Source organism: Nylanderia fulva, unplaced genomic scaffold (assembly GCF_048542155.1).
Source record: "Nylanderia fulva isolate GAGA-0341 unplaced genomic scaffold, ASM4854215v1 Scaffold18, whole genome shotgun sequence".
NCBI classification, from domain to species: Eukaryota; Metazoa; Arthropoda; class Insecta; order Hymenoptera; family Formicidae; genus Nylanderia; species Nylanderia fulva.
In genome coordinates this window covers 118,875-145,460 of record NW_028190055.1, presented here as the reverse complement: position 1 = coordinate 145,460, position 26,586 = coordinate 118,875, and the positions used below count along the sequence as shown (strand labels likewise).

At 31.8% G+C, this 26,586-nt stretch overlaps 1 protein-coding gene and 1 long non-coding RNA gene across 3 annotated transcripts in view; one reads left to right on the top strand and one right to left on the bottom strand.

Annotated features, from left to right (window-relative positions):
• LOC114933763 (somatostatin receptor type 2) overlaps nucleotides 1-4,535 on the top strand; it is a 55,107-nt gene extending 50,572 nt beyond the window's left edge. The window contains exon 2 of the mRNA XM_029306341.2: nucleotides 1,067-4,535. Coding sequence (XP_029162174.1) covers nucleotides 1,446-2,714 — 1,269 coding nt within the window. The 5' untranslated portion in view covers nucleotides 1,067-1,445 and the 3' untranslated portion in view covers nucleotides 2,715-4,535. The remainder of the gene's footprint in view (nucleotides 1-1,066) is intronic.
• Nucleotides 1-26,586, bottom strand: part of LOC114941566 (uncharacterized) — a 113,052-nt gene that overhangs the window by 55,242 nt on the left and 31,224 nt on the right. The gene's annotated exons all lie outside the window — the stretch shown is intronic.

The window sequence follows — 26,586 nt, the reverse complement described above, 5'->3', positions numbered from 1 at the left end:
GAAAACTTTCATTTTATTTGAGAGTTATTTAAGACAGAAAAAGACGGAGAAAGATAGAAAGCCATTAAGAAGGATTTGAAGTCTTGTGTTCTTTTCCTTAAGTAAATTGACTAGAGTAACTGCCCTAATTTCACATAAAGAACTTTTATTATTGGTTAAACGTTATCATAAAAATAATACCTTAATGAGATATCGGATACAGCTTCACGATAGATTATTGATTTTTTAAGAATGCATTTTGCATATTTTTCATATGACAAACGTTAACATTTTTAATATTAATTTATTATAATTGTATTAATTCTTTTCGTTTGCAGTATAAGTACTTAATTATTAACGTGCAAATGGAAAAGTCGTCATGTTATATAAAGTACCATCGTATTGTTTTACATTTAAATAGCTCTCATTCTCTTCGTCTCTGTGAAGATCCAAGTTTCACTACGCGAAAATCATTTGTCCGGCTTATCAGTCCCGTCCCTTTTACCTGTACAGTGTTACGAGAAGCCTGCGCGGTTTGCCGAAACGTTGCACACCGCCTGCAGCTTTCGAGTTGTAACAAGAGCTTTCAACACGGGTCAACACGGTTCGGCACAAAGGTATTCTCTCGTGTGCTTTCTCTGTCTCTCAAACTGTCGACAAAATTCTCGGAGCTATTGTCAGAATGCACGAGCAACTTCCGCGAGCAAGATTATTTCCCTGGAAACCGGTATCCGGTAAATTATCATGTCGCCGCCAGCATTATTACTATATTGCCCCTACAGTAATTTCATTGCATCGCACGTAGAATAAAATGGTACTCTGAGTACGTCTCTATTCAGTTGTTTCCGACCATTGAAGAGTGGTTCAACCGCGAGAATGTCGAGTATAACGATATATAATAATATCTTTCTTCCATAATTGTAATTTCTAAACAAATGGATGTTTACTTGCGAATATAAAAATATAAAAAAGCAAACGCAATAAAATTTAATTTACTCTTTGTTTTATCGAAATTTATTGCATATTACTGATTCTTATATTTTAATTGTGACGATTTTTATTAATTGTGTTTCTATTTCTGTTTCAGATTCTATTCTCAAAGTCGATGCACAATCTGAAGTAGACAAGAGAAAGTTTGCCTTGAAGCTGATACCCGGCAAACTAACAATCTTGGACCGTGCGCGCGGCAAATGATTGACAGAATGATATCAACGTCACGTACGTTATCCTCGTCAAAACAAACTTTAGTTATGTCGATATCTTCGTCATTGTTTCGCGACAGAATATTAAGAAGATATCTGTAATCTCGTCTAGATAACAAAATTCTGTTTGCGATTAATTGCATTATGTAATAAAGATCGCAAAAATTGTCCGTGAGAAGAAGGTGTGCGCAGTCAAGTGTTCTTTCATTCTTTTTTTTCGCTCTCTTAAAATTCTCATTCACGCTTTGATCCCGAAAACCAATAATGATGATGAACACAACGATTGATATGATGGATTACGTTCAAAATTCAACTCACAACTTAACGCACGATATGGGCCAGAATTGCGAGGCTGAATTGCCAATCATCGCCCTGGTCAACCAAATTCTCTATTCTATCGTCTGCGTTGTCGGACTTCTCGGGAATACGTTGGTCATTTATGTCGTCCTACGCTTCTCGAAGATGCAAACGGTGACGAACATGTACATCGTAAACTTGGCGATCGCGGACGAGTGCTTTCTAATAGGTATACCGTTCTTAGTGACGACGATCAGTTTGCGTAGTTGGATCTTCGGTAAAATTATGTGCAAAGCGTATATGACCACGACAAGCATTAATCAGTTCACCAGCAGCATCTTTCTGTTTATTATGAGCGCCGATCGTTATATTGCTGTATGCCATCCGATATCATCCCCGAAGATGCGCACGCCCTTCATCTCCAGAGTGGTCTCGCTTACCGCCTGGGCCACCAGCGCGCTCTTCATGGTCCCGGTATTTCTTTACGCGAACGCCATGGAATCTCCGGAAGGTGTTATCAGTTGTAACATTTATTGGCCGAACGATCGTGGCGGCCAGACCACTTTCACCCTCTACACCTTCATTCTAGGCTTTGCCGTTCCTCTGGTTCTAATACTGATCTTTTATTTCCTCGTGATCAAGAAGCTGCGTACGGTAGGACCGAAAAACAAATCAAAGGAAAAGAAACGATCGCACCGGAAGGTCACCAAGCTGGTGCTAACAGTTATCACTGTATATGTAATCTGCTGGTTACCCTACTGGGTCACTCAAGTAGCGCTGATATACACCCCCCCGAAGCAATGTCAAACCAGCATCAGCATTACCAGCTTTCTTTTAGCCGGTTTTCTCAGCTACAGCAATAGCGCAATGAATCCGATTCTGTACGCTTTTCTAAGCGACAATTTCAAGAAGAGCTTTCTGAAAGCGTGCACCTGTGCGGCTGGCAAAGATGTGAACGCGGCGCTGCACATCGAGAACAGCGTATTTCCGAGAAGAAACAAGGCCAACGCCGACAGACTTCAATCTAACCGGATGGTCACTTCCGGACAGTCCAGGATAGAACTCGAGGACGAGGAGGCGGAGAGAGGATTGCTCATCAGTAAGACCTCCACTACTACAGTGACCATGACGTCACGATCGAACATCACGGTGAGCAGCGAGCCCAGAGACCTGGCGCAAAGGGATAAAGATCTAATTAAGAACGGTGCACAGTTAACTCTGTTGACGCAGGTTTAAAGCTCTCCCTACCGAAACTACCGCTCTCCATTGTCCATTGGAAATGATAGGCCGGCTTATCCGTTCCCTGGATCCTGATTGTAACGACGATCTTCGTATTTATTGCGCTGTTCACGAAGATCGAGGATCGGGATTAAGTGCAATGGTAAAATTACTAGATGCGTCGGCTTGTCAGTGATCTATGTGACATTGATGAGTGATTTTACAGTGTTAGTATGATCCGAGATTCTTTATAGAATCATATGACCATCATGGAAATGCATTGTGTCGAATGCCAACGTAATCGATATGAATTTTACAAAGAAGCTGTGCTTCGAATGGGTATTAAATTCTTGGTGCTATTTGTTTCAACACGACAATTAACCGAATAATTTGAAAGTCACATTAATGTTGTTATTATATATAGTCTAGAAAAACTTTGTACGAATCGACGCGAGACCGTATTTTGCATTATCGCGAAGATGAAGAAGCTATAGATCTTAAATATTTTTTCGTAAAAATGATTTCTCTAAATGCAACATACAATCGTTGTACCTGACTGTTGTTCGTCATGATATTTATATATTATAATATTACGTAATCCGAATTTTACGGTAATACGAAGATTATCAAAAACCCGAAGACACTGCGCTCAATTCTAAATGCAACGATCGCCTAGTCGAGATATTCTTTCGCGATAGATGAGATAAAACTCTCTTCTTCTATCTAACAATATATTATTGGACTGAATATAAAAGCTCATGATCGATGATTTTTTTCATTTCTCATGACAAACATCCAAAAACACAAAAAAAAATCGAAGAGTTGTGATTACATCCGCCGCGGATATTGATCTATGAGTTAACTTACGAAAGAAATTTCTGTTAAACTTTGCGATGATTTATTCACATTTCAAAGCGGCAACAAAAATATGCATGTGTAATGTTTCAAATAGCAGTCAAATATAATTGTGTAACTATAATTGTGTAGGTAGCTAAGAATATTTATTAAAGAACAATTCAGCATGTAAACTATTAACGTTTATTTTATAATAATAAACGCAGGTTGTATAAGAAATGACTGATAAAATCTTTGCCAAGATATAAACGAATCAACTATTTTACTAGTGCTCCGTGCCAAAATTAAATATTGATTTGTTACACATAAATAGCAACACCCTACAAGGAAATAACTTTCCTAACAATCGGCAAACATTACAGAACCCAAGACAAAACCACAAGAGAGACTTTCAAAGACGAAAAGCCTTCCCAATTTAGTGTTACGAGGCCTAACAATCTCCCCGAAATGTTTCCCTTTCGAAAGAAAAATGACAGAACTCTCTTGAGATTCGTGTCTCGTCACCTCTCTTTTTATTTTTCCGTTTAATGTACTATTCTATTATTTTCTTTTCACCCAGCAAAAAAATCAGTATCACAATGTATCGCCGCAATCACAATACGAGCGATATATTTTATGTAAGCAGTGTTTCTTTTTACATATAGACAGAATAACTTTTCTTGTATTAACTCATCTACGCTCGCGGAACAAAGAATCGAAGATGAAATTCTCGATACGCAGTAATTCACGATGAAAAATCATAATGCGTCGTATTTCGGAAGCATTTTGTCAAAGTTTATATCGAGTATGTGCATGATTTCATCGACCATTCGGATAATATCGGGTAAAAATTGTCGACAATATTTTAAGCGAATCAATAACAAGACGAAAATATGTATTTATTGAGCAAGCGTGCGATCATATTGCTGATTTATCAAATTTAACGTTGCGAACAATTTAATAAATTGTACTATTTATCAAAAAACATCAGTTAAGCACGCGCCGATTTTTTTACAATATTTTGTATTTATTGACAAAATATGACTTTCTTATTTAACTGTAAATATTGAATTAGCTTTATCGTTTATAATTATATTATCATTAACTGTTTATATGTCAATTTTTATACGAAAATTTTTATTATTTTTATAACTTTTTTTAAACTTCTTTATATACCTTCAAACTTATCAATCATTATCAATCTTTATAATGAGATTTTATGATCCTATACCCCTTATATATGTACCTATATAATCAATTAAGAACTGTTACTTTAATTAATTTATCAAAGTATTTGTGTTGCCAGTGAAGAATAAATTAAGAAATTATTATAACGACCCAATTGGCTTCAATGTCCTTTATTAATTAGCAATTCATAAAAATTATAATCAGACTACGTTTCGACCTTTGGTTCAGGTCCTTATCAAGTCTCAAATTCAAACTAAAACTTCCACATATAATAATTCTTTGTATACAAAGAATATTGAAGCCAGTTGGGTCGTTATAATAATTTCTTAATTAATTAATTTAATTAGTAATTATTATTTTAATTAATAATTAAATTAATAATAAAAATTTAAGCCTAAAAATACGATGGCATTTATATTTACAACATATAAATAGAGAGAAAGTTGCATTCACACATGACAATTTTTTTCCTAACATAAATAATAGAAATTAAGACAAATTAATTTTATTAATTGAGAAAAATTATTTCCAAAAAGCTTTTCACGGTGGTTTATCATATTGCATCATATTTTCCATTATAAGCAATAGAAACTCGTAAACTAGAAGAGATATATGTTGATTGCTGCACGCCTGTGTGCTCACTCTTCAATCACCATATCTTTTGATCAGCCCTTCTCTTCTATTCCATTTCTCTTTTTCTCTGTACATTAAGATTCTATCCAATTCAAGATTACATCTCATTCCATAAACATCACATGTACACAAGAAAAATTTTCAGTGGAATACTGTCTTATTGCGTGTAGAAAATATATATCTTTTTTAATTTAACTATTTAAATTTCTAATTAAACTGCGCTGCATAAGCATTGCATTGCGCTGCACAAGTGCATTTTACAATATCAGCGTTTTAATAAATTTTTTAACCAATAATTATGTATCATCTAATTTTGATGATTTATTTTAAATTGTAATAATTCATAAAAAATCTTAATAAGCGATGAGAAAGAGAGATTACATTTTTTCAAATAATATAACTAACTAACATATATATTTTTTTTCGTAATATATTCCAAGCTTTAACATCAATCATGATTTCGCGAAAATACAAGAAATAAATATCTACCTGATATAATATAATTAAGATAAAATCTTTTGTCAAATCTGTGACTTCTTTATTACTGACAATGATAAATTGAACGTCCGCGTCCTGTTCTATTATTGGAAAAATCGATCAAATAACTTGATAACTAAGAAAATTACACATGTTGTCAGATAATTTCATCCATCTTGATGATTCATCGGCAATCGCTGTTTTTCTCTTATCATCTTACATCTGCTAATATTACTGTTTCTTTATCGAAAGATTTTTATTCGTTGCAGTCCACACATGCATTTATTTTTGTAATAAACTTTTTAATAAATAAAATGACTTTTTATTTTAACAACATTTCAACATGTTAAGAAGAAGTGTGAGTTTTTTCATACAATTCTAATTTTTTCATATTAAAAAACTAAGTTTCGCTCGTAATATTCTTTTTGCTCTTTTATATCGCAGTATTTAGTTCTTAAGATACTCGAGGTGCATTATAACACAAGCACTGTAAGAGACACGTCTAGAAATTGCCAAAGAAGCTACCAGGTGTTTGTAATTAAATCAAGATGTACGAACGCAATAGAATATATTAGAAGTTGTTTATTTTCTCTAAACTGAAAGTCAAACTAAGACTAAACTAGCAGCTAAACTAAGCCAACTAGAGACCAAAAAGACAAACTAAACTAAATGGCAGTTACTTGAAAGCCGAAGTGTAAACAGTTTTTGAATTAACTTATATAAGCAAATGAAAATTAATGAGCTTTAATGAATTAAACTTGAGAGGTGCAGAGAGAAAACTTTCTTCATCAGTTATAATCTCAAATGAAATTTGCTTTAATAAATTTAATAACGTGTGTATATATATATATATATATATATATATATATATATATATATATATATTATATATGACCATCAAGGTATTTAACATTAAATATAAATTATAAACCTGTGAAAAAAACATTATATTCAATTAACTTTTTGTTTGGACACAATTATCTCCAATTTTCATCGATGGACCAATGGCTGAGAGCATAAGCGCGATTATATAAGCGACTTCTGATACATTATGTAAATCGTGATTATAATTTATAATGTATATCAAGTATAATTTTGAATATATATATATATATATATATATATATACATATATATATATATATATATATATATATATATATATATATAACCACTAAATACCGCGGAAAGCTTAATTAGAAAATCGTAGAACATGTCGATCGATGTGCCCGTAAACTTTCAATGATAGATTAATTGCCGGGCTTTAATATGCGCGTAAGATCATTATAAAGACTATTATAACGTGTATTAAATTTTACCGCACGTAAATTATACACATAAATATGTCTATATGTATGTATGTATGTATATGTGTGTATATATGTGTCCATCTCTCTCTCTCTCTCTCTCTCTCTCTCTAATTAAGAATAAATATTATTGAATATATAGCGTAACAGTTAATTAGTGGGAGAGAGCTTAATCGCAGGATGATTAAAATTTATCTCTATACATTGTATATCTCAAAATTGCTTATTACTTTGAATGTTACACGATTATGAATGCACAAATATTTCTTATTATGATAAAACATAATTTTATACGAAACATCATCGATGAAGATAATTGAGATTCAAGCACACTATCTCCAAATGTAACGAAAAATTGAGAGCCACTCTGACCCACTAAATATTTCACACGATCTTTTATTCTTCTCTGCTGAAAAATATATGTAACCTTCATGATCCCTCAGAGAACTATATACAAAATTTTAAATAAGCGCTTGTACATAAAAAACTGTACGTGTATACTTATTTAAAATTTTAATCTACGTATTGAAAGAACAACGCGGACCGTTATTTCTATATATTTTACTTTCAATTTCACATCAGATACAGACAATTGAGCTTGTACGAAGTCAAATGTACAGTGGAAATTAGACCATGAGCTCATGTCTTCGTTGCGATCTTGTAGCACCTGGGTTTCTCAGGGTAGTTCATAATCCGACATCTTGGACAGATTCGCGGAACGCTACGTTAAGTTTCTTAAACTTGCCGGCAGCGAGTCATAAACCTCGTCGCCTTTCACCCAAAGGGACTTCCCCTTATTCTACTTAAAACAACGTAACGAAAATGCGTCTTTACGCCAAAGTCACGGCGTAAAAATAGCAAAGAAAACTCAGAAAGGGACGAAGGGACGGAAAATAGACGGGATGATTAAGGGGAAACGAGGAAGGTTTATTACCTAAAAAACAATTTCCCCCAAGAACAATGATAAAGATTAATGTGCTATAAAGTTACCGCAATACGTGCAACGATGCCTGAATGTATGTGTTTCTGAACGTTATCGTTGACACGGTAGATTGACAAATTGGCTAATTTCGAATACAGGACACACGCGATTGCGTCGTGCAGGTGACGGATTGAACGTAGGCGAACGATATCCGCTTTCTTCGTGACTTTCTTTTACAATAGTCGCATTTTTCTTTTTCTTTTTCTTTTTTCCCCCTTCGTGTATATCTTAACGATCGTATCTTTTTCAAAAATACCGTAATAATTTAAAAATAAAACGCGTCTGTTTGCACGTCGTAATGCGCGTCTTCAAAAATCAAATAAATTTTTCTCAGGAATCGAGGAGTTTTGTGTAAAAATAAATGTTTAAGGTCTCTCAATCGGAACGTTACAAATATATTTTTTATTTTTTTAATGTTTTATCTCAATAACGCTTATAACGTCTATATTTATATACTTAAATATTTTTGATCGAATAACATATTAAAAAAGATTAACTATAGGAATCGATCTATAAAATATGTTTTTATAATTTTATCGATTTAATCTGATATGTTCTTGTATACATAAGTATAGATACATCCGCTATAAAATTTTTATTTAGACTACTATTATTGATCCGATTATGCTCTCAACGTAAATGATCGAATGCATTGAGCATAAAATTAGGACGTAATATTTTTCAAACAACATATAAATCGTTTTTAATACGATCATATTCGCGAATCACCAGAAGTGATTGCTATTGATGTGAAATATAAATTTGATCATCGCGTATAAATTTAATAAAAATAAATATTTCAAATATTGTAGAAATGTCCGGAAATAATTAAAACAAAAAAAATATTAATAATAATTGCTTGATTATAATATTTCATATAATACTTACGTTAATAAAGGTTTGTTTGTCTTTTTTAATAAAGTAAATTTACTAGAATGAATTTATTAAAATTTCTGTTTAAAATAAATAACTCTTTAAAAAAAATGTGCAATTTTATAATATGTTTTCTCTTTGATGCAGCAAAATTTTATATATTTCTCCTTCTTTCTTTCAATTAAATTTTTGCCGGATTTAATCGACATTATCAAAAAGATTCGTTAATTTATTTATATCGATACAATGATGGTGTATTCCAAATTTCCGAACTATATCAACTTCTCACTCTTCTCTCATAAATTTCATTCGATATTCTTTTATAATGTTCTTCCCCCGATTTCGAGATTTCTCGTTTAGATTCGCAGTGTATCGAGACTATCGAATATCATCGAAAATGCGTGTCTCGCGATAATAACGTGAAGACAACAGTGAAGTTAGTAGGTCACCCTTTGTATTCCCTTCAGCTTTTCTTGTCAGCCGCTGAAGCGGAACAAAACTCCCATTACTTATAATCGAGTCATAAAAAATAATCTCGAGAATATGGTTCATTATATCACATCTCATTGTGAACGGGAAGAAGATGTAGTACGCACGAAAGTATTATTCGCGGCCTTAACATTAATTACCGCGTAACAATGGAGCTAATTAACTCGTGAAATCACGTCGTAGCGAACCACGTTTGCCAATGTACGATTATTATCAACGTTCGTTTAAGGCGGCGCGGCGCGGCACAAGGAATGTGCATATCGTGCGAAATATTAATCGATAAATCGACAGTATGCCTTCGACAGCAGGTGCTATGCATCTGACCGACTCGTAATCTGATATCCACTTTATAACCCTTAGCTTAGAGTATGTACATCATGCGCGTATTCTGAAAGTGGTTGACAGGTCAAGGGTCTCGTTTTCACGATAATCACGTGAGGACAAACCTGCACAAAAGTGCAACGTCATAAGCGCACCGAGCGTTAAGGGCTGAGTAAATTTATCGTTCGCCGAGCACTTTCCCTGGCAGAATGTCCGTCGTAATAGCTATTCACGCCCAGTTCACCAACGCGACTATATTTTCACACCACGTTTTACATAAGCATTGAATCTAAAATTACGCAAATTCATTCTAATAGAAATATTTTTTTTCCTAATTTTACTAACTAATAATTACATAACTCGAAGAACAGAGAAGAGTAAATCCGTATTATTATCTCGAATAATTCTTGAATAACAAATGGAGGAATGAATAAATTGTGTTTATTTGTTAGAAATAAAATTTGTTAGAAATAAAATTTAATTACCGTCGCGTACGATGCCGATTCCAATTATTCAATGCGGTGCGCGATTATATATAAATATTAAATCCAGGAATACCGCATACATTGATTGCTAGTCGGTTAATCGTTTGTCAACTCACAACAGCAGCGTTTCCGCTTAAGGTTTCATTCATGATTGAAGGTAGTCGCTAAATTATCGTACATGGAAGTTATACGATTCTATGTCCGTCATGATGAGCACAATCTTCGTACGATAACGAAATTTTAATGTCATCGAGTGCGTAAAACGAAGAGTCATGATTAACAAACCAGTATCAAAAAAGATGCAAAAAGAGCGCCGACATGCTTAAGAAATTTAATCTCACTTGATAGGCATTACAAAAGATTAAGAAGCGGTCCGATAACTTTGACATAAGAACGACCTGTTGCAGCGACATAAAAAAGCTCTTTCTCCTTTAAAAAATTTAGATTCGTGTTCTGACTATTCGTTTCTACTCTAGTTGAAACTCATAAAAATTTATTTTTGGTACTGGTATAAAGGCTAATAATATTTTGCTGCATAAAAGTAAAAACTTGTATATAGGACGAAAGAATATTATATATAAATAATATTTAATATTTAGTATGTATTGTACCTAACACAATCTGGAGTATCGCGCTATATAATATTATATATATTTCCTTTTATGTTTATACAATCAAAAAAATTAATGCAAATGACGTCATCAGTCTGATCACCTTTTCCCTCGATTAATATTATCTCGCATCAATACCCATTAATATCATTGGACGTTCTAATTAATCGAGCCTAAATTATATCAATGGAACGAAAGCTAACAATCTACACTTACCTACATCGCGAGAGCACGTGGCCTTCGTAATAAAATAATACTTGTATCTCATATTCTCTTTACGATTGGCGTAATACGCGTCAAAGATTTGTAGAATTTTCCGTTAGCAGATACAATTGATGATTGAATGGGTAATTTATTAATTTCGTTAATTTATATCGAGTGCGCACATTTGTCCAGATGATTATGAATTCGCGGCGGTCGCAGTTTCCGCGGTTCGAGGATATTGAGAGACACATACGACTGGCCGCGTCCGATTATTAAATGCGTTACTATCAGAGAATATGTTCACTGATTGCTGGACGGCACATTTATGCCTCGATTACCTCGATCCCTTTGCTTGTAACTGGCAAAGTCCGTTCTGTACGACCGTTCGTTTGATCTATCGACGATCGCGGCTACCCTCGAGCGAGAGAATATCAGCGGCAGAACTATCATAATTGCAGGGGTCGCGCCTTTATTGATCAGTTTGCCATTTCACATAAATCACTTGAAACCGATATCGACCCGGATCGTTGTTGACAGGTAGAAACCTTTTATGCGGGAAAATTACAGAATGTTTGAGAGACAGGCACACGGCGCGTATTCTACTCGATCGTGTATTCAATTTGATGTATTCTATTTTAAATATATGCAAATATATGTATAAAAATTGAAGTGCATCAATTTTAAATAGAGCTTAAATATAAGTTATTTGGCGTAAATTTCAAAGAGCAAAGTAATATATGCACTTTAGCTGATAAATTGCAAACGCCTACATATATTTTATATATGTAACATATATATAATTCGATTTTGTCACAAATGTATAAATTATTCTAAAAATGTAACATGAAGATGTAACTTTACTTCGACTGCGTATTTTTTACATATTAACGATTTATAAAAAAAAAATACAATCAACATATTTAATCAACTTGGTTCATAATAGATTTTTTTAAATCTCCATATATGATTTTTATTCGCGCGCACACTTTAATTTGAATTACAATATAAAATTTAATTATAAATTCGTTATAAAATCAGAGAATGTAGGCGTAATAGATGCTGCAGTTTCTGATAACATTTAGTATTCAAATTGTACTCAATTGTACGTTGTTAAGCTGTTAATTGATTGGACATCCCAGTTTCCGAAACTACATGTTCGATCAAAATCATTATTAATCGCGCTGTTATCATTATCGATTGTCTTCACCTTGATTGGTTTTCGATATATAAATATGCTTCCAAAAAAACCTTAATCAAATCTGAATATGGCATAAATAATGTTTGTCCCGTAGAAAATCGGTTGAGTATCAAATATGAGATATTAATTAACCTTGACTACTGAAGTATTTAAGAATTAATACATGATATCGCGCTTAAAGCACAAAAGATGCTAAATGAAAGAAACAAAAGTAAATGAGATAATTATTAATGGTATAGGTAAAAAGGAGATTAATAGTTTCTTTTTTCTATAAGTTGAAAAAAGAAAAAAATTAACCAAGAGAGACAGTGTCGTCAATCAGCTTGTTGTTATTAAACATTTACTATTGACATTTGACAATACGTTTCTGTCTGAAACATGTCGTCCATTTCACTTGTGGAAAAGCGATTGATTTCCAGTGGACATTCATCACTGGACAATTCTAATGAAATCACGACAATCGCTCAAGGCGAAAAGAATGTAAAAAGGTAGAAAGCAGACAAATCTAACTCAAAATAGCAAACCGTAAAAAAAAAGTATATTGAATCACGTTCACAATTTAAAATTCTCGCGGCTTGTATATTTAGACGGACGTCATATTTATTTTATATACATTTTTTGATATTGTATAAATTACAGAAAAAATTGCTAGAATGATGGAAATAAAATATTCTCTCTCTCTCTCTCTTTCTCTCTTTCTTTCGTTTAATTTATTGCAAATTCGTTAAAAGTTAATGATAAAATCATACCTTTAAAGATTTTAATTAAAAACCCAATTTTAATTAAATGTGATATAGATACTACTCAAATCTCATTAACAATGTGCTAGTTACAAAGAGATTAACCTAGCCCGTTTAGCATAATTACACTGGCCGCGCCAAATTTACACATTTATACATTTGTAGGAAAATGGGGCAAAGCGCCAATTTTATTAGGGACAAGAGAAATTAATTAAAATTATAATTATGTATACCCTCGATGTGACAAACAAAAGTATAAAAAAAACCTAATTGTATTCGAAACGATTTATTATATACGTTTGGCAATTTATTAACATTCAATATTTTCTCATCGCGACTTTCAGGAACAATATACGGCCATCAAGTAGATTAAATTGCGCATCAACGTCTAATCATCCGTGTAAATGTCCACGACACTCTTAATCAGTTAATGTCGGGATCGTCACGCCCGATCCGCTATTGCGCCATACTGACGGGAATAACTCTACCTTTCTAGAAAATCAGATAAAATTGTTGCAACAACATCTGTCTATCTTGGTTGGTACACGCGAAACGACGTAACCAGACATTATTCACTTTGCTCGCGCGTGCACATGTGCACGCATATCGTTGCACTCTCCCCAGATGCACGCCAGTTTTTCGCTAATTTCATAATAACGAACAACGAATTCGCGGCACGATGCCAAGGTAAACGCAAGAGTCGCTTCGCAGGTTGGCGAATGAGACGCCGCTGTTTTGTGCTCTCGAGAGGTTTTACGCGAAGGGCGCCAAATTTATGCGTTCGTGCGCGTCGACGTGCTTGCTCTCGCGTGATTTTATGTTCCGGTCTACAAACCGAAACCTGTCCCGTTTTATGACAAAGTGCTTTCGTCGAATTCGAATAATGTCCACGGTTCAATAATTGCAAAATCGTGTTTGACATGTACGAAGAAGTAGATAAATTCGTTTCAGCATAATTCCATTGCAAGATACATTCGTCTAAATTGAAGTTAGATGATATATCAAGAGATGATATATCTTATTAGAAAAAAAATTCATTTTCTGTATAGAAGTAGTTTAGAATTATTGTATTTGTAGTCCTACGTAGCTGATATTCGTGTTCAGATTTATGATTTAATATGATATTTTTAGTTATGATTTAATTAGAAAATTGTGATAATTACTAGTGTATAGAGGCTCTTATTCATTTATATGAAAAAGGGGATGTTTCGGCGTGAGTAATTTTTTAATCTGTGTACCGACTTCGACATTAATAGTCTCTTGCCTTAAGGAATTGTATTGCCACGAATGTGGGAGATTCTCGAAATTCCTTGAAATGTGTGCTTGCGGGAGATCGCATTTGCAAGCACCATGACTCGCCAGAAATGCACTTGTTAAACGATGCGATCGTTGAGCCTGAACAACGCACGTAATGTTCAATCGTCTACGATTTCGGCCGATTAAACGCACAGTCAAATCGCAACATTTATGCATATATTCTGCATAACCAAGCGTGAAAATATACGTAGTTATTAAAGCGAAAATTTTAGCAGTGGCTCTCATATATTTTCTATAAATATGAAAAGCGATCTGGGTCCTTAAAATCAAGAATGCGATTTATATTAATGCTTCGCGAGATATTATTCATACCTTAATTTGTTATAATGTTTTTTGAATAATCTCAAGCACGTTTTTTTATTAATCAAAGATAATGGTTAAGTAATCCAGCGATTTTTCAACGAGTGAATGAATATGAATGTGTATATGAATGTCAAACATATTATGTATAAATATACTTAAATACCATGTTTAGCTAAAAATTGTTAAAATTGAAAAGATATATATATATATATATAAATATCGAGTGCAAACGATGATGATATGTATCGGAAGTCTGTATTGTGATTATAGTGTCTTCAGTAACAGTACATTATCTTATTCTAATGTCCATAAATGCCATCATTCTTTATAGCACTGACGTATCAATGTATCTGTAAAATTTGTATGTATTATGCTAACAATAAGATATGTATGTGTTGTATTATACGTTATATTTAAGAGAAAAAATTGTATTTAATGTAAGTAAATAGATATACGGCGTGTTCGAATATTTAAATGTTTTCTTGTACAGAATGTTAACAATAATTTAAATAGTGTTTATGTAAACATCGATTTTTTTAAGATTATTCTAGGAAAAATTAAAACTATATAAAGCTGAAGAATATCGTCACCTCTAATTAAGATATCTAATAGCGATTAAATATAAGTGATTTTCCTGTGAAATACATCGTATTTATGTATCATAAAAATTCAATTTAAATATTTGTTTATTCACACGAAAATGGATAATACCTAAATCTCATTGCATGGCGTTGTGTAAGTTTATCGAGTAACTCTTGGTGGTAGCTGTTTGTTAATTGAATAATAATTGAAATCTCTCGTAAAAGTATTTACGTTAATTTTTCGTTGTTATTCGTCGACATAATAAAACTACCACCATCCAATAAATATCTTTCCCAAAGATATAAACGTATACTTCCCATAAAATCTTTATGGCATCGAAGGGCGCGCAAGATGGGGTAACATTTTTTTACGAAGCATATTTTCTGGGATATGAAATTTTCTTGAATATATTAAAATGATCTTACATTTTTATAGTTTTCATTGTATGCACTGAATATACGAGCAAATCAGTAAAAAAATTTACGAAGATTACATAAAAAAGAGTAATAATATTTATTTCCATATCTCCACGTTTTGTACATACATCAAATCCATAAAATATTATATATCAGAATATATCATGCCTATTAAAAAATATATAAATTTTATATAATATCCTTTAAGTAGTCTCCCACCCTCAAAAAGATATGAGATTAGTAACTTTATAATAACATACAAATTAAGAGATTGATTTAATATTAATGGTAAGTTTTTTAATTTAAATATTTATTATTTTTAATAAATAAATCTCTTTATTCGTACACACAAAGAATCTGCTGATAAAATTTCACGCGCGTATACTTTGGCCCCAAAAAGAAATGAGATCTAGTGTCACTATAAGTCTACTGCGAATGTCTCGACGGGATGGCGTTAAAGCGTTTGCATCGAGACTGAAATCTGATCATCGTAAGTATAAATTGGATGCAAATTTGTCTTATTAAAATTAAGTGCGCGAAATTGGATACTATCGAATCCTAAACCCAAAGAAGTCTTTTTCAGTTGAATCCGTAAATAATACATGACGAATGTGAACTTATCCAATTAAATAAAATGATATAAAAAAAAATATATATATATATATATATATATATATATATTACAGTTAAAGAATACAGATAAATAATTAAAAATTCGCTTTTGATTAATGACGATATTGGTTGTGAAATATATTTTTGTGCATTGTTGAATAATTTAAAACATGAATAAGCCGACTGGATTAGCTTGTTGACGAACAATTTTTTTGACTATTAAATAAACAAGATTCCGAAAAGCTATATGACCATTGAAAACACGCTTTCCTTCGAAGATATAAAATTCGGTGTTTCTTACAAACAACAAACTCTGCTGTTTACTTGTTACTTTACTTTCTTACCTGGTATAGATCATACTGCAGGAAAACACGTTCCGGTTCGAGGAGATTTATAAGTAATAAATCTAAATGGAAGATTAAAAAACGAAAGAAAATATATAGCAAGGAAGTATATAATATATAGCGAATAAAAATGGTGCTGTTATTTAATTTGACTGTTATGAAACAGCCTGCAGCTATTAAGAGCAATTTCGAGCAGACTTTATTTATCAAAATTATACGGACGTAAAATCATGTATATTAATACATTACAGTGTATGAATATTTTCTTATTTCTTGTTTTTAAGGCAAAAGTTAAGTTTAATAAAATCTCAAGAATTTTCAATAAATTTCTTAGAAAGAGTTTTTCACGTTTTACTATTTGCTATCAGATAATTCATCGAAAATAATGATATTTCAAAATATTTAAGTTGAGTATTTCAACATTAGTGGAAAGTAAAAATATTAATGTAACTCATTTGTATATCAAATATAACAGACTATGTGCAATTTAATTCGCAAACAGCTTTATTCTTAATAATTAAAAAATTATTAACGCATATAAGTATTTTATATAATAAAATTCCAAATTTAATAAAATTTATAATAAAATTGGAAATTTTACAAGAGAAACAACATTATATATGCATCCATATATATGTTTTATCCGTTCAGCGCATTAAATCGAGAGCCAAGAAAATAGAATTTGAATACGACCGACGTCAAATTATGAAATAATGGAAAAATTTCATGATGTCCTGTAAATGCCGTAGAAACGAGTTCCAAACATTTAATTTCGAACGCTATCAAAGGAGCTCTGAACTTCCCACGCAAATATATCCGTGTGCTTGAAGAGAACCAGAAAATCTCGGAAAATTTCTATTAGTTTCACGTGAAAGGGAATCGTCGAGGTCGAGCGCTCACTCAACTTCATTCCATCGGAGCGGTATTACGGATTCGCTTTATTCTTCACGCGCGTCTTTGCATTCGTCAAAAATACGGATATCCTTAAGGCATTTTTACGGAGCAATTTACGAGGCAATCGAGTGTACGGAAAGCTTGCGCAGAAACCGTCGGTGAGGGAAGAGACGATATAACGAAAGGGCGGCGATTACGCACGCGAACAAGCGCTGCGGCTGTTCTTGGCAAAGGATTCTCCGAGGGTGCTATCTACGAGGGTCTTGAAGTTATCGAACTTGGATATGACATAGTATCGCATCAATAAGAAAAGCCGTGTGTTTCGAACTTCTTTCTCGACCTCTCGCGTGTTTTTCAATTGTATTGTATATTCGAAGAAGTAATAAAAGTATATGGAGTACAAGTTAAAAATTGCGATAAACATCTCGACAAATATTTTTCTCTTAACATTTGTCCCATCTACTTAGAAAGATAATGGAGATGAGAACTTTTTTCATGCGGCGCATCAACAAGAAAAGATGTTTGTTTCGAATAAACTTTTATTTCGTGCTTTTTAGATTGTATTCGAATAAAAAGTAACAGAGTTGAATTATAAATACAAGTTAGAAATAGCGATAAGCATCGCGAGGAAATATTTTCCGCTATAACATTTGTTCTATCTAGAGAGATAAAACGGAGATGAGGACTTTTTTAAAACGAGAGCTTTTTTTAAATACTTGATCGCACAACGGAAATATCTCCTTCAAGCTTTCCATATGGCACACACGTGACATGTTATATGAACGGAGTCAAGTTCGGATTTACATATATCTGCATACTTATTTTGGACGAACTCTGTCAGTAGCAGTGAGTAGTTCGTGCCAGCCTTTTTTTCGCGAGTTAACAAGGGAATAGAAATCTCGACGATAAACTTCTTCGCGTCAGGCTTTTCGACCTATTACCTCGCGAAGAAGAAACGTAACTGTCAGCAGTATATAGATGGAATAACGATTGACGATGTATCTCGTCAAAAAATAAACTTTCCCAAGGTTCTTTCGAAGTCTCACTTTAAAAGGGAGCTTTTAAAAGTAGGTGGCTATAAATAGTCCGCGTTGCGTGTATAAGGGATATAACGATGTATGTATATGATATTAAATAAACCACATGCATGTAGAACATTGAAAATGCGTAAAAATAATTCGCGAGTTAATAGTTATTAACGTTTATGATAAAAAATGTAAGTAATTTAATCATGCAATGCGTTTGCAATAATTGTATACATTGATGCAGATATAAAAAAAAATAATCAAGAGCAAAATTTTGCGATTTTAACTTGTCGCGATGACTCATTCCTTCTCGGGAAAGCTCGAAATGTCGATCATTTCGTCAAGGAGTGTACACCGATTTACTGAAAACAATTTCCTACGAACCACCCACGCACGTTTCTCAGTTCTCGTTTATCACTCCCGTTTATACCGCCCAGTCGACTCGAGACCGCTCTTTTTTCTCGCCCTTTCTGTTTTCATGAGACCTCAGACAGGTAGATCGATAAAATAATTCCATTCGTAGAAAACAATTTTTTGTCCAACCGCAAGCGTTATGCCCGGATGGATGATAGGAAAAGTTGGATATCCAGCAAAAAAACAGATAACGAGCACTTCACGTCGAACCTTTCAGAACGGCTAAGATGAACCTCTTTCGGGAATCGAGGAGATCCGAGAGATATTTTCGCGAATACGATCACTTCGACAGTTTGAAATGCTAGATATCGATTTCCAATTTTAGGTTCCCGAGTTTTTCTGCTACTTGGTACATCCGGAAAGCACGCAACATAATAAGATTGAGATGCCCTGCGATTCGAAAAAAAGCACAGAAAAAGAAGTCTGCATAATTAATTAATGAGTCTCCGCTCAGCGATGCTAATTCTCGGTCGTAATCTCGCTCCATCGGGCGCTTAATTAGATCCACCAGCGCAGCGGCCGTATATACACGTATATATCTATATGGAGCTAACATAGAGTCATGACGGTCATCGATTTTTTCGCGACGCCTCGACGCCGTTCGTAAGCCGCTTCGTCGTCGTGTGAAATTGGTTGCGTAATTAGCGAGGAATTTTATTGGATTGCGGATGCGCTACTAACTTGAAAGATTGTGAGAAGTTATTCCTTGATGCTGCGTACTTATTTATTTTCCTATCCAAGTTGCAAGTGTTCTGAATCTTTTCTTTTATATAACACCTCGTATAACTTCGATTGTACAAAGGAAATAAAGAGAACTTTATGTTTGAACGTTCTTTCTTTACCTCTTTTAAAATTTTAAAAATCTGTTCTGGTAGACTAATAAAATTATACATGGTCAGGCTTCATATATTTTATGTGTATAAATTCGGTTAGGCATAACTGAGGTAATGAAAAAAATTTCTCATTATGTCAAAAAAATTAAAGGTAATTACCTTTCAGTCCTAAAGGTACTAATTAAATATAATGGAAAATATATATATATATAATAAGAATAATATTCAAAAAAGAAAAAAGAGATACACAATTATTGTTGCCTTTTATATATATATAATAGGTTATATCTTAAAATATATATTAAAAAGTACATATTTCTTTACTTCTTCTTTCTTCTCTAAATCGTTATTAAAAGATCATATAACATATTATTTTCGAGAACCATTAAGATATTAATAAAAAAGATTAGCCGAGTACGAGTTTAAAAGTAATTTGATATCGAGATGAGTTAATAAGTCAATGATTAAGCGTTGCTTTTTTATGTGCAGTGCCTTTGCGATTTAATTAATATCTCGCGTCAGGTGTTTCCATGGTAGCGCAAGCTGCAATTAAAAATTATAATAAAGGCTAGGTCCAAGTTTTAACGATGAAATCGCTGAACGCTAAAAATCGTTGTACCTTAGAAACTTTTTCCGTGAGAGAACATTTGCTCTTTGTTTGCCGTAGTTCGCGAAACTTTTACCTTGAACCGACTTAATGCATTTAATTTAACTTTTGCATTAGTATTAATTTATAATTCAAATTCTTTCTCTTATAAAACTCATACGGTTGTAAGAAATTCAATTATTTTAAAAATAAAAAGATATTTATACAAAAAAAATTATTTAATTTAATACGTTTCTATTGTAACCGCAACGTATTCCTTTAAAAATAAAGCATTTCCAATTTTCTAAAAAAATTACAAAAAATCAAAATTATTTTATATGCAATCTTGTGTATGTGCGTTTCTGCTATGATAGCACAAAAATATAATTTTCCATCTCTGAACATTTATATTAAATAAATATAACGTAAACGGTTTTTCAGATTATTTAGATAGATTTATTTTTCGCTGTTAGCGCATAAAATAAAGTTGCAATCCCCATTTATTAAGCATGCATGACTTTATCTGATTTACTGATGATCAGCTGTCGGAAAATTTATTACGTAATTAAACGCAACGATCAGATATGGAATTATTTCGCGAAGACTCACTATGACAAATCGATTCATGTCAATCTATTGCGATATATTGTGTTCTCTTCGCTTCCGTCCTGATTTGACGCACGCATTAAATAGATAAACAAAGTTATGCCTGAACCGGATTAAGGGATGACAGATCGCCACTATCAACTGACACTTTCGCGCGTCGCAATCAATTACGGATAGATAAGATCACAGATAATGCCAATGATTTGAGATGACACACGATCGATGATATTATGGAGTTATAACATTGTATGGTACGTATTTTCTTTTTATCATAATCGATCAATCAATTAGGGAACTTGATCGAACCGATAATAAAATATCTTTCTCTTCTTTTTTCTTAACTGTCAAGCTACTTTTCTTACAATGTTCTTACTAAGTTTTAAATAACATTTTAAATAAGTTAGTGTGATATATATAATATAATGTTTCATATTTCAAGATATTATTATTGATGATTGTTGGCTGTGGCAGAAAATTAATTCTAATAAAAACAAGTTAGTAGTTACTTGCATATTTCTAATTGTATATTTCTTTTGTAAATTAATTATTCTTAATTCTCAGTACTTATTTTGCGATATTTCATTTGAAAATTTAAAATAATACGATTTATATAACATGTATAAAGTCACACACGTCAATACCGTCTTGTGTCCAAAGAAGAAATGAAAGACAAAGGGAGATGCTAGCTGAAAGTTGTGTGGGTGGCGCCATCTTTCTCTAATTTAGCAAATGTCTATTATATTATAAAATTATCATTTAGATAATTTTGTCAAAATATGTAATGAACATTTCGCGACGTATTATCTTGCAGCATTTAATACTCGACTTTTTCTTGTGTTTAACTATATTTTTGCTATTATTTGGTATAGCCTGCGAGATATTAAAATATAAACTATTATATTTTTAATACCACATTTGTAAAAAAAATCGCTATCAATGCATATTAATAATTATTTTAGTAACTATACATATATGGAAATTATTATATGTATATTTACTTTATGTACTAATAAATATTCATGTGTGTGCATAGAAATTCTAATCTAAAGTTTACAATTAGAGCCTTTATTTCAACAAAGTATATGTGACAAATATATTGTTTGGAAATATATTGTTTAAAAAAGGAAAAGGAAGATATTTTGTAGTTACATAAACTTTTATATGAAATATAAAAATAATAATAAATGATTTTAATGTAGCAAGAATTTTATATCAACTGTTGACACAAAATTTCTATGTTAATTGATCTTCAAGATATTATCACAAAATTATTTGTTTCTTCTTCATTGTCTGAAAAAAATGTGAATTACCAATAGTCGGTAGTCAATAGAATGGTGTGAATAGAATAAATAGATTATTCAATATTTCTTTCAGAGGACGAATGTTTTGTCACGGTGTTTAGAACAATCGATATATTCTATTACATAATTAAAGTTTTGTATAAAAAATAGCAATGCAATCTCGTTGCAAATTAACTTTATTTTGATTTCATTATTAAAGTTAAATATATTATTAGACTCTAAGGAAAAAAATAATTAATTATTAATTTTCTCTTGTATTAAATTAGATATAAAAAAGATTAAATTTTTATAAAATTTTATTAAATTTATAAAGACCATAGTGTGATATATCTAAATATGTGATGTGTCGAAAACTTTATTGAAAATGTTGTGAAGAGAGGATTATCTCAATGTAAACTTGCATATATTAATATTAATTAATATATGCAATACTTGCAATACTTGGATATAATAATCAATAGTGATAGAATTCATGTAAATGCGTCAGCTTGCTATATAAGCAACAGGTGTCATTCAATTGCTTTTAATACATTTTTTAGTTTAATAATTTCGTTTGATGTTTGATAATATCGGAATTGTCTTTTTTTTTTTTAATTTGTCTATCTATGTAACTAACAATAAGAACTTATTAAAGTACCGTCGAAAAATTTAATTATTATATTAAAAATTCATCCAGATAATTATATTTTTGGAATAAAATCTCAAAATGCTAAATCAAGAAATTTTTGTATAAATATCAATTATACCGCAACATATGTAGTTTTATTTTTGCTTGGCATTTATGAAGATATAAATATTTGATATTTCGAATAATTTATGTACCTACATGTATGTATAATATAAAATGTTACAAAATATTCACGCGCGATCGATATGGTTAATCTAAAAATAATTCTTGAAAAAACAGTTCAAATGAATCAAACATCAAACACATTAAATATGATAATCATTTACACATTTATGGCCGCACATTTAGGAACTTAGATAAGAAATTACATTCTATTTTGTAATCATTGCGTCATAGAAGAAAAGAAACATTGCGTTTATTTAATGGAGATGCAATCAGTTATATTATGCAACTAATATTATTATGATATAATTAATGATAGACGAACCGTAAAAATACAGCCATATAATTTATATTTTTGTACATGTATAATTTCTTATATTTTGCATAATGACATCGATGAAATAAATGTTTACTGTATTTGTCTGAACTAAATTATTTTCTTTCGCATAATTTAACACTCTGAGAAAGTAGTCATTTTAGCAGAGAGAGAGAATCACAAAGTTATAGAGAATTTATCATCTTAATGAGAGAAAGAAAGTAATTCGAATACAATTTTAGATTTATTAATAATTTGTAAGGTATAATGCGAGGGTACCTCAAAAATAGACGAGATCAGTGAAGAATGTTTAATTTTTTACGCGTCAAAGCGTAATTACGCAAAAGAATTTCAGATGCAAGTTGAAGATCGTAATTAAGCGTTTAAATACGCGTAAAACTCGTGATGCAGCCGCAAAAAAAGACACGGTTCTCTAAAAAATTAATACACGCCCAAGATATTAATATACATGGAACTCGTTCCCGTGGTCGTACATTTTCCGAAGACGGTCGCATTGCCGTTGAATAACGATAATCAGCGCGTCAGCTGCGCGCCACCAATTATTTGCGGTTCTCCTTTCTCTCTTTTCTTTCCTTTTGGTTGTATTTTCAAACCATGAGTGACATTCTTGCCATAGTGCGCAGCATAACGAGCGTTTAATGTGTATTCTCACCTCATAGCTTCATTTTCCGTCTATGTATCCGACAAAAAGATCTAATTAACAGCAAAGAAAACTGGGTTGCGCGAGATAATGACCCTCGAATAAGAGATTTGGGACTCGGATAAGAGAAGGAAGAAGAAAGCGATGCTATTTTGTAATATATATACTATTTTATAGTATTTGAGAACATTATCTCGAATTGATAAATTATTATTATCGAAATGACGAATCGATTATACGAATACCATGATAAATCAATGTAATCATGACTGTCTTTTTTTCATGTTCAATTATTTTATCGATTATTTCATTTTCTTTTATGGTTTATTGTGAATGTTAAATTTATGTATTTTACTAAACATATTTCAACGTATTTCAACATAACTGTGTATAATTCCATGCAAAATGAGAAAAGATGGAAATAAATTTATCTCAGGCAACAAGATTTCATCTAGAGCACGTTCTCAGAGTTTAACCCTAATGAAGGATAATTGCGAAGTAATAATTATCGGTATAAAAATAATAATAAAAACTGTAATAATTTCGCGCATAAAGAGTACATTTCTGAGACTGCAAAGAGAATAAATTTAATTGCATTCTTTTTATTATGCTGATTCGTCTATAAAATTGCAAAATTTTCAATTGTGCTATTCAGTAAGAATAACATAATTTCAGTATTAGAGAGTGAGTGAGAGAGAGAGAGAGAGAATAAAAATATTTTCTTCTCTCTTTTAATTTAAAATCCATTTTAATAAATATATCAGAGAGAATATCAATAGTATTGAAACTAAGCAATTAAAAATCAAATTAAAAAATTTTTTTTAATTAAACAAATCAATTAAATAATAACATCAAAAATAAAAAACAAAATTTCTTCTTGATTTATTTTAAAAATATCTTTTAAAAAGTTAGACATTGCAAATTAAAAAAATAGTAATTTAAAGAATACTCTTTTAAACTTTTCAGAGAACATTTATTGTTAATAAAAATTTCCTTAGTCACACATATGAGTAGATGATAAAATTAAATATGTACTTGTCGGTTACTCTCATATTATTTTTCTTTGAAGAAATGTCAATCTCGAGAAACCTTTAAAATAAATTTGTGCAGCAATGTAGTCTTCCGATTTGTCTCCGTATATCGTTCTGCAAAGCAAGTCACGTGCGAGTGCCGCGCGTTCTTACGAACTTGCGTAACGCTTAATCGTTCAACATTGCGAGAAAAAAGGGTTACGCGCTGCACGTCCGTCGCCTCACCGACGTGAAAAATGCATCGCGGTCTGTTTGCAATTTTAGATTTATTTCAATCTTTCTTGTGTGTGCACTGAACTATTACGTGACAATAGTCCGCAGTCAAGCACGCTTGACAAAGAGAAAATATACATTTATTTTCCATTTTCTAAAATATTTGTCAAGAGCAGAAAAAAATGTCTCTCTTCCGGAAACTACAAAGAGTTATACGCAGTGCTTGTCACACATACATACAACGCACATATATATATTTGAACTTTGAGTTTAATAAACATAAATTTAACTAATTTTATTTATTTTTTAGTTTGAAAAGTTTACTATAGAAAGAGAAAATTTGTGATAGAAATAATCAAAGTAATATACAACAAGTTTATTAAAGAATGAAATTAATAGTAAAAATATTGAAAAGTATATACACTGGTCAAAAAAATTATCGCAACACGCAATTAATATCAAAATTTCACGTAAATTCAAATAAGCATATCTCCGCGAAAAATTATCGTATTTGAAAACATGTTTTTTTGTTTTAAAGAATGAATGCTCTACTTTAAGAAACTTTCGTTCGATTTTGATTTCATCCTCTCCCTTTCTTTCCATCACTTGAAAAAGTAAGGTGCATTTTTTTAAATTACAAAATTTGACGAACTCTACAGGGTAAAATAAATTTTTTTCGCAAATTTTATCCAAATTATATATCAAAGTTATCTATGCATTTTTGTGCAATTATCAGCAGCATTAGCTGATACCCGACGCACACTAACGATGATTGCGCGACAAATTGTTATAATGAAGATCTCCCTCACAGAATCAGTGATCAAATAATTAGAATTAGAAGATATTTACGTGAACGTGGTTTAAGATCGCGAATTCGACATTTTTCTCTTCTAATGTATGAAAAAGCTGTATGATCCATACATTTACACGTTCACGTAAACGTCTTCTAATTGTTTGATCACTGATTCTGTGAGAGAGATTTTCATTAGCAATTAGTCGCGCAATCATCGTTAGTGCGCGTCAAGTATCGCTAATGCTGGTGATAATTGCACAAAAATGCATAGATAACTTTGATATGCCGTAACAAAAAGAAAAACTTTGCTTCTTTTTAATTTGTAGGAAAAAATTTATATTTTACGAAAATTTGGATAAGATTTGCAAAAAAAAATTTATTTCACTGCGTAAGGTTCGTCAAATTTTGCAATTTTTTGAAAAAAAACACCTTACTTTTTAAAGGGATGAAGAGAGGGAGAGAGGATGAAATCAAAATCAAACGAAAGTTTCTTAAAGTAGAGACTTTACCC